General features: G+C 33.4%; 1 protein-coding gene across 1 annotated transcript in view; it reads right to left on the bottom strand.

The window, feature by feature from the left end:
* The window catches only part of LOC111056777 (exostosin-2), a 53,521-nt gene extending 50,354 nt beyond the window's left edge, over positions 1–3,167 (bottom strand). Inside the window, exons 1-2 of the mRNA XM_039432898.1 lie at positions 2,279–3,167; positions 262–468 (exon numbers count right to left, since the gene is read on the bottom strand). Of these exons, the coding sequence (XP_039288832.1) occupies positions 262–468; positions 2,279–2,796 (725 nt within the window). The 5' untranslated portion in view covers positions 2,797–3,167. The remainder of the gene's footprint in view (positions 1–261; positions 469–2,278) is intronic.
* Between the last annotated feature and the right edge of the window lie 7,812 nt (positions 3,168–10,979).

Genomic DNA, 10,979 nt, shown 5'->3' with positions numbered 1-10,979 from the left:
AAGACGATGTGGCAACATTGGGGAGCTAGAAAAGGATAAGACTATTTGATTTGTGGAATGATAGTCAAGGAAAGCAACACTACAATTAATCAAACACTGACATTAAAACGTGGAACTCACTATAATGACTGTGTTTCTTTAGAAACTGTGCTATTAGATTTGTCGAATGACAGGCAATGATAGCAAATCGAATGTTAATCGAATACTATCATTATAACGTAGCTAGACTAGAGGTTTTATGTGAATAGAAGTGATACTGACCTTTCTTGATGTGGATCCACTTTGATGTGGTCTGCATAAGGACTGAAAACCGGCAGAGATACATCAAAGCCAGACCTGTAAGTCCAAGAGTCGAACCCTGCTCCGGCTATTACCGCGTTCCCAACATTCAGTTCGACCACGTTACCGAATGAAGGCGGAGATCCAGGTAGCATGTTCCAAATCAAGTGATTCTCTCCATTGTGCCACCTGAAAACATACACGATTCATTGAAATTAATTGAGGATTGAAATCAAACAGTGTTTATTTATTTACAGGTGGAATTAAATAGAGAATCCATTTATTCAAATGCTATTTTATATATGATTATTATTTAACGAAAATCCTAAATAAATGCTGTATATCACCCCGGAGACTTCTGCTACTGCAGACATTGAAAACAGGATTAACAGCTAGATGGAAATTCGATGAGAACTACTATCCTAAAATTTTTGGAATGGATAGTTCTCATCGAATTTCCATCTAGCTGTTAACCCTGTTGTCAATGTCTGCAGTAGCAGAAGTCTCCGGGGTGATATACAGCATTTATTTAGGATTTTCGTTAAATAATAATCGTTTATTTATTTAATTGACCGAGCGAAGTGAGGTTAACGATTCAAGTGGACGGTTTTGCATTTCTCTTTGTTTCATTATATTTATGTTCCGCATTTACAGTGAAACGAAGCAATAGATTTTCATGTAATTTGACAGGTATGTTCCTTTTTGAATTTCGCGTCGACGTATACATACAGTTTTTTAAATTTTGCATTTTAAGGATAATACAAAAGAAAAAGAAGTCTCCTTTGAACACCAATATTACCGTAAAAATCAGACTTTAGAATAATTCATCATAAATCAGCTGTCTAGTGGACTACAATACTTTCCGTTCAAAAACATCGAACATCTTGGAAATGTATCTTTCCATCAACGTTGTAGACAGTTGCAGCAAGACCTGATAACAGCGCTCACACTCACATTCCGGGACGACACGTCACGGTACGATAGGACAGAAAGCTCTATGTTTATTTAGGATTTTTTCTAGACATTTTAAATTGATAAATTATTTATTGATTTTTGAGAAAACATAACAACAGGTCTATGTAACTTACTTAGCTGTCTACTGTTCACAGAACTACTAGTTTGTCATTAATTAACACAATTACAAATCATATAGTAAAGACTAGGAGAGAGCAACAGGCTTAGCACAGCACTGCTCTTCTCCCAAATTATACAAACAGTAACATTTTCAAAAGATAAGTTACATTTCACTTTCAACAACTTCCAAAAACAAAGTGTTATTTTTATTCAGAGCAATAAGGTGAAGTTATGTGTGAGCAAGGTCCACGTTATAATAGCAGTAATCTATTTGATTAACATTGGTGTTGCTACCCTTGTTTTATCATTCGACAAAGCAGATAGTGCTATACTTTTCTAGCTATAATGCGTTGCCAGATCGTGTTTTAACAATTTAGAAATATAATTAACAAAATATTTTATCTTAATTATTTTGAAAATTTATTATTGAGTCATTGAGCAATATTTTTTCTTGGCGAATAAACTATAATTTATTATTTACAACAAGAACTAAGAGTTAATATCACATAAGATATAACGGTATCAGATATTTTCTATAGAAGGTAGTGGCAAGGCAGAGAATCTGCAACGCTGTTCTTCTATCTTTCTTTACTGCCATTATAACGTGGACCTCACTATTGCAACAAGTCAAGATTATTAGGAATTCCTTGGATTTATCTTAGTTTTTATAAGTTTCAAAATTAACTTTGGGTTAGCAGTGAATCCTTTACAATTTCCTAATTCATATAATATGTGTTTACTGTGGAAATTTATTACAAAGTGAATAGAATATAAAACGAATTTAGTTCCGAGAAACTGGCACTAAACGAATTAATAAATTTCTATACAGTATGTAAAATTTGATGAAAGTTTACCGTACTTCTCTAGCTATTTCAATAAAAAAAAACAGAATTAATTCAAGTAGACGTATTATAAAAATACTTACATGGGCAACATTGATAGTGCCTGTGATGTTTTCTTGCTGTTAAATCTATTTTGATTTAACGTATCGATTGAAGGAACAAATAGGCATGCTTCTTCTGGATTTGGTGTATAGTAGCGACTCTTTACAACAGCTTGAAGAATTCCGAAAAACTCTTTAGACATTGGCGCTACCACATTACCTTTATGGTCGACATACTCCTTGACAGGATAAACGAACACAAGAATCTTTCCACTTCCTTGATGTCCACATTTGTATACATTGAAGCAATCATAATAGTTACAACGATCGTTTCTTGGTGCCGCAACTTGTGAGTCAACAACTGTTACTCTAGGAACACCACTGAAACTATCCAGATTAATTTTGTGATAGATGATACTTCCAGAATTTAGGAAACCAAATGAAGGGAGTAAATTTAAGAGACCAACACATATGACTAGAAAAGAGATCAATAAAACAACTAACACAGTAATGAAGAAACGTTTATATCTATTTAGAAGTATATACTGCTTAGCTACCATTTTTTTTGGTTGTGTGTTCAACAGTCACAATATCTGTTCAAATGTTTTTAGAACAGGATAATTAAGTGTCACTTAGTATCATTTTAAAATCAAAAACACTGTAACATCGCATTTAAACTGCTTTTTAATGTTAAATCTAACCTTAACTGATTTGAGGTTATAACGTAATATTATTTTGATATACTGTAGATCAATCACTAACGTATCAAAGACAACGTTGATTTTTCTTATGCAGCACAATATTACAACAACTATTTAAGAGTAAATCTTATATAGTAATTAACAATCAATTAGTATTTATAAAGAACTTTTTTAGTTATCAAAGTCCAAGAAAAAGCCTTTGTTTATTATTTATTTGCAATGGCTACTGGCACTGGGTACTGGATTGGATAGGCTACAGTCACGGCAGATGGCAGTGGCAGTTGGATAGACCAGGGGCCCGTTTCACAAAGGTACAAGTAGGTTACAAGTCTTGTTGCCAACCATGGTTTTGGAGAACAGCTGATTACTAGCGTTTCACAAAAGCAGAATTGTAAACTTGTAGTTACAATGAATTTCTACAAGTTTACAAGTGATTTGCTTGTTACAAACAAGTGTTTCACAAAGATTTTCATTGCAGCCAACAATTTTTGTCAAAATTACTTGTTTGTAACTATGAAATTTCTACCGAGGTGGAAAGCTATGTAAAGGATTTACAAGTGATCATTAAAATGATTTTAAATATTCAATAAATATTTCTAATAATCAAAAATGCCCTATATCCCTCTAAAATTGATTATTTTGGAAATATATGCATCTGGAAATCAAATTTAATAATTTCCAAAATAGTTATTAATGTGTTACCTCATAGGTTATGTGTACTATGGTATATATACACAGTATATATAGTATACATTATATATAGTACATCTACTATATATATACAGAGTACATATAGTGTGTAGGTTACAAATTCAGCAATAAATGAAGTAGACTGTACAAAAAACATTAATTGCTTTCAAATATTTTCAAAGTAATTATTGAAAAGTACAAGTAACCTTTATAAAGGATGAAAAAAGGAAATCATCATGAAAATAGGTTATGTTTACTATTGAAGTACTTGTAGACTTGTAAAATTGTAAACTTGTAAACTTGTAGATCATAAATTTTTGTGAAACGTGAGTACTTGTAAACTTGTAACTACAAGTACTTGTTCGTAACCATGGTTGGTAACAATACTTGTACCTTTGTGAAATAGGCCCCAGCTGACTATAACGGGTCGCATGAATTGGGAATATCTGGAACTCAAAATATCTTGCAGCTGGCCGGAATTGGAAATATATGGAACTCCGAATATGTTGACAGGCGGAACTCTGAATATCGTGCAGACCGGCGGAACTCAAAATATCTTGTCAGCTGGTGGAATTGGAAGTATGTGGAATTGGAAATATATCGAATTCACAATATCGATCGTTATTAGTGAGACTGCGTAGATGTGGAATGAAACAAATTTATCGCAAAACAAAAGAAGGGTTATATAGTTAACCTAAAATAAATTCATCAATACATCAACAGTCGTCAGTCTTGTTTGTTGAAACAGAAAACAGAGTTTTGAAAGCTTGCATAATATGTATGAATATAATGAATATGATCGAAAAAGAACGACAGACCAGGTCCAAAAGTATTCTATTCCCAAATTTTGATAATTAAAAACAAGTCCAAAAAGATCAGCCAAGTTGTTTCTACTGTTTAAAGTTCAAGTCAAATATTTCCATTCAAAATTACAATATAATAAGCTATGAATTACCCTAAGTGGGCTAATTAGTCCATATCATTCCAGAAAATAAGTCAGACTTGAACCATTTCTCAATAACAAACACATTACCAGTACTCCCACTTTGGCGCTGATATTCTGAGTTCCAGATATTTCCAATTCCGCCATCTGACAAACAAATAATTTGAATTCCAGATACTCCCAATTCCGCCTAGCAACAAATTTCGAGTTCCGGATATTTCCAATTCCGCTGTCTGACAGATATTCGGAGTTCCACCCAGCAACAGTTTTCAAGCATAGGACATTTAACATTGATATTTTGAGTTCCAGATATTTCCAATTCCGCGGCCCCACTATTATAACAAGGTGGACTATAAAAATATAGTGAGGTCCACGTTATAATGGCAGGAATAGGAAGATAGGAGAAGTCAAACAATTGGAACAACGTTGCCAAGTCTCTCCATTTTGCTACTGACTGTACACAGCTGTTACTCAATTCATCCCTTTGAATTTAATCTAATAATAATTATCATTTCCTTGATAGAATAATGAATTTAATGTCAAATTGATCAATAAAATATATTTTTTCATAATTTGATTCAATTGCTTTATGACTGAGATCAGATTTCTATTTTTATACAAACCTGAAATGGCGGCTAATTTAAAAAGCTGTGATACAACAATATGAATTTCAAAACAACAGAAATTGAGTTATTTGGTGGGTATTCTATTCCAATTTCTTTTAAAAATAATAGAAAAATAGAAATCCTATTCGAAAATGAGTAATTTCAATGGATTAATTCTGAAATAGCTTTTCAATATTATTTATACCGGTACGAGTAGGTCTAACCTATAATGGGTAGGCTAACTTAAGCATGGATAAAGTCTAGGATGGTTAGTTATCAACTTTTAAAATGTCATTCCAGGTATTTCAATTTGTGTTTCTCATAAGGTAATGTTTAAAAATTATTTCATTGTTTCAAAAATACATTTCAAATCAATTATATGACTTGTGTACTCAAGTATTTTGATAGAATGAAGAAAAAATGAATTTGGTTTGTTCAGTTTTGTACAGTCACTGTCAAAAGTAAATATAAAATATTCTGGCAAATAGACAACATTGCAAAGCGAGAGAGAGATAGTGCTATATGTTTTGTTGTATGGTAGAAAAGGACAACAACAGTATTGTCAATCGTACACTGCCATTATAATGTGGACCTCACTATAGTGACATAAACGACTTTGACCGAAGCCATAGCCACCTATTGTATTATAGTGAGGTCCACGTTATAATGGCAGTGAAGAAAGATAGGAGATAAACGTTGCCAAGTTTCTCAATTTTGCCACTGAGTGTGCACAGCTGTTACTTAATTCATCCCATTAAATTTGATCTAATGATAATTATCATTTCCTTGATAAAACAATCAATTTAATGTCAAATTAATCAAGAATTTATATTTTTTAATAATTTGATTCAAAAATTTGCTTCCATATGAGATCAGATTTTTATTTTTATACAAGCCTGAAATGGCGGCTAATTTAAAAAGCTGTGATACACCAATCTGAATTAAAAAAAAAACAGAAATTGAGCTATTTTTTAGGTATTATATTCCAAATTCTTTTAAAAATAATAGAAAAATAGGAATCCTATTTAAAAAAAGTAATTTCAATGGAAATAGTTCTGAAATAACCTTTCAATATTGTTTATACCGGTACGAGTAGGTCTAACCTATACGTGTAGGCTAACTGAAAAAATGGATGAAGTCTAGAATGGTTAGTTATCAACTTTTAAAATGTCATTTCAGGTATTTTAATTTGTGTTTCTCATATGGTAATGTCTAAAAATTATTTCATCATTCCAAAAATAGGCTACATTTTAAATCAATTATATGACTTGTGTACTAAAGTATTTTGATAGAATGAAGGAAAAAATGGCATCTCAGAATTGTTTTTTTACTTTTGTACAGTCACTGTCAAAAGTAAAAATAAAATATTCTGGCGAACAGACAACATTGCAAAGCTAGAGAGAGATAGCGCTATCTATTTTGTTGTATGATAGAAAAGGATATCAACAGTATTGTCAATCGTTCACTGCCATTATAACGTGGACCTCACTATAGAGGTGGCTATTAGAGGTGACAAATCTCATGCTACTTTCACACTCTTGCCTAGTGCATACAATCATACAAATGACGACAAAAGCACAAGAGTGTGAATGACTAGCCTACTATGCGACCTATTGCCTTTACTTTGCACGTACCGATGGGTGCATACCAACTGACCCAATTCCCATTTGACCCAACCTACCACTTGACCCAATTTTTTTAAATCGAGAAAAGCCGCGAAACCACTTGACCCAATAGACATCTGACCCAATATACCATTTGCCCCAATATTATAAACATCACAAAACCATCTGACCCAATTGACATCTGACCCAATACCACTAGACCCAACTACTGTGCTGCGCTCTCGTGGCATAGTTTATGGTGTGCAAAACATCAATGCCTTCTTGATGAGTGGTACTCCTTCGACAACTTCAATAAATAACTCAACTGAGAAATGCAGTCTCATAAGTACCGGTAACCGAGAATTGTAGGGTACTATATCATGGAGATTATTTGATTTTTTTACAAATTTCGTTGTGCAAATTGTTTATTTCTCAGTAAATAAATAGTACAACCAGAAACATAGCTTCTGAAATATTCATAAAACTATGTAGGTAGGCTACTCTAAATCGATGTATTCTAGAAACACTTATCCAAATTTACTGAGGGAAGAAACTTGTGAGGAAATTTTTTAAGGCAGATTCCATCAAAGTCATTCTCTACAATTATTTATGTTGTAGGTTTTAACCTAGGTTATAAGGAATGTCCATAAATATTCATTTCCAATTTCTATTTCTAATACAGTAACTCAATTCCATTGTCTTACAGAACTTATATCGTAGGCTGTAGGATACCTGTCAACAGCTTTTTTCTGACTTAATAAAAACTATGATAGCAACAATAGACTACAATACTTGGAGTAAGGTAAAATCTAGTTGTGAAAAGTTACCTATATCAAATTGAATAATCATCAATCATTTACTGATTGATAAGATGCTTTTATGGTGGTTTTACCAAATCTAATAACCTCATCCAAATTTAATAATACAGATCTAACCTCAAAATCACAAAATAACACAAATCTAACCTCAAAGATAGCAAGAACTGTCAAAACAGTTGTGCTTGGTTTCAAGGCCTTCTAGACTTTTACCTGAAGAGTAGACCGTAGGTAGAGAGTAACCAAGCCTGGAACATTGCAGACGTTTTGCCAGAGTGCAGCACAGTAGTTGGGTCAAGTGGTAGGTTGGGTCAGATGTCAATTGGGTCAGTTGGTTTTTTGATATTCATAGAGTTGGGACAAATGGTATATTGGGTCAGATGTCTATTGGGTCAAATGGTTTCGCGGTTTCTCTCTATTTTAAAAAAATTGGGTCTAGTGGTAGGTTGGGTCAAATGGGAGTTGGGTCAGTTGGTTGAGCCCCGTACCGATATGTTCACAGTATCCAGCTCCAATGGATCCAACACATTGATATCGATGGCTTTCAGCGAACCGCTTGACAATGCCAGCGCTACTAGCTCAGTCAATATTGAATGCTTGACTGTAATCAGGCTAAGCCCACCTAGTGTGGAACCAGCTATATAGGGAGCCCAGTCATACAGTAAAGGGGCCTTACACACACTACGGATTTGGCCTGTCTTGGCTCGGCTCGGGAGAAATCCGTGAGTGTGTAGGCGATTTTATTGAGAGCCGAGCCAGGCCAAATCCATCCAGAGCTACTGGCGCGGCTCGGCTCGGGCGAAATCTGTGAGTGTGTAGTTACCAAAGTGTCTCTCCCGGCCGGGCGCGTGTAGTTACCAAACATCTAAATCGCCTAAAAATCGAGATAGCAAAATTTTGATTTCAGATTCGGATTCAGCGCCCTCGAATTATGTAGTAAAATAGTTCGCGGGAGCTCTGAAATAGTCGAAAATGAAAACTCTGTGAGCACTTTAATGTTATTGATGAAGAATTCTATTTCTATGAAGAATTTGGTGGAACCTACAGCAAGAAAGTACTAGTACTGTACAATAATAATACCAGTGTTTCCCCAAAATTTTTATTAGCTGTAGAATAAACATATTTCAATTTTTTATTCAATAAAAATGAACTTATTTTTATATTATTTTTGTCTACTTGTGTGAAATTTTATTGAGGGAGCTGAAATTGAATCACAATTTTTTTGTCTCTATTTTACAGGATAATATTGAGTATGACAACCTTTTTCAATCAAGGAATAATTGTCATAGTATTTTGAATACTATCTTACATAAGATGTAAAGAGTTCTATACCATACTTATTGGGAGCTGGTTGAGGCTTTACAGTATTTATCTCCTAGGTCCCAAAAGTTTATCTAACTTATGAATAATTCTATTTCTATGAAGAAATTTATTTATCTTTTATTCTATTACGTGATAATGGGAGAAGTTTTCTGATTTTTGATATCATATTTGGATTCATCTTTTCAAAGTTTAAAATAATAAAAAGTTTTAAAAATGTTCATGTTTAGAACTGAACTTTTAAGTGTTTAAACACTTCTGAAAATTTTTGCCTGTCCCTTTGTGAGCAAAAAAATTATTATCTCATTAACCTAGTACGATTTTAGTATGAAAGTAGAAAGCTATATTAAAAACAGTCATAACTTCCTTGTTTTCAGGTATCTTCGAAAATGGGACTTGCGCTCTAAGAATTTGGGGTCGCTGAATTCAAATCTGAAATCAAAATGCGTCTATATCCATTAATGGACGATTTAGATTTTGGTGGAGAGGATAGCCTTGAAAAGTAGGGCAGGCCGGGCTCACGTTGCTTACTACTAGTGTGTAGTGACTTTGCTCCGAGTCGTTCAAGGACACAGGCCGAGACAGGCCAAATCCATCCAGAGCTACTGGCGCGGCTCGGCTCGGGCGAAATCTGTGAGTGTGTAGTTACCAAAGTGTCTCTCCCGGCCGGGCGCGTGTAGTTACCAAACATCTAAATCGCCTAAAAATCGAGATAGCAAAATTTTGATTTCAGATTCGGATTCAGCGCCCTCGAATTATGTAGTAAAATAGTTCGCGGGAGCTCTGAAATAGTCGAAAATGAAAACTCTGTGAGCACTTTAATGTTATTGATGAAGAATTCTATTTCTATGAAGAATTTGGTGGAACCTACAGCAAGAAAGTACTAGTACTGTACAATAATAATACCAGTGTTTCCCCAAAATTTTTATTAGCTGTAGAATAAACATATTTCAATTTTTTATTCAATAAAAATGAATTCATTTTTATATTATTTTTGTCTACTTGTGTGAAATTTTATTGAGGAAGCTGAAATTGAATTACAATTCTTTTGTCTCTATTTTTACAGGATAATATTGAGTATGACAACCTTTTTCAATCAATGAATTGTCATAGTATTTTGAATACTATCTTACATAAGATGTAAAGAGTTCTATACCATACTTATTGGGAGCTGGTTGAGGCTTTACAGTATTTATCTCCTAGGTCCCAAAAGTTTATCTAACTTATGAATAATTCTATTTCTATGAAGAAATTTATTTATCTTTTATTCTATTACGTGATAATGGGAGAAGTTTTCTGATTTTTGATATCATATTTGGATTCATCTTTTCAAAGTTTAAAATAATAAAAAGTTTTAAAAATGTTCATGTTTAGAACTGAACTTTTAAGTGTTTAAACACTTCTGAAAATTTTTGCCTGTCCCTTTGTGAGCAAAAAAATTATTATCTCATTAACCTAGTACGATTTTAGTATGAAAGTAGAAATAAGCTATATTAAAAACAGTCATAACTTCCTTGTTTTCAGGTATCTTCGAAAATGGGACTTGCGCTCTAAGAATTTGGGGTCGCTGAATCCAAATCTGAAATCAAAATTCCTCTATCTCCATTAATTGACGATTTAGATTTTGATGGAGAGGATAGCCTTGAAAAGAAGGGCAGGCCGGGCTCGTGTTGCTTACTAGTGTGTAGTGATTTTGTTCCGAGTCGTTCAAGGACACAGGCCGAGACAGGCCAAATCCGTAGGTGTGTAGGGCCCTTAAGATTGACATTGTCACTTAATTGGGTGGGGGCTGATTAGGCTACTGATATTAGCTTGTAATGTAAATTGCAATATTTTAAATTTATAGTTCATACAAAACAACGTTTGACTTTGAATGATATAACAATGATAAAAAACTTGGAGTAAATAAAAATCGAAGTACCCTAGTTTAAAATTGTTTACTTACGACATTGTTTTTTATTTTTTTCAATTACTTGATAATTATAGCCAAAACATGTACGGTAAGTAAACAATTTTTAAAAATGGTTGAATTTTTATTTCTATTCAAGAGTAGCCGTAACGATAA

Source organism: Nilaparvata lugens, chromosome 7, assembly GCF_014356525.2.
Source record: "Nilaparvata lugens isolate BPH chromosome 7, ASM1435652v1, whole genome shotgun sequence".
Taxonomy (NCBI): Eukaryota; Metazoa; Arthropoda; class Insecta; order Hemiptera; family Delphacidae; genus Nilaparvata; species Nilaparvata lugens.
This window is presented reverse-complemented; position numbering and strand designations above follow the sequence as displayed.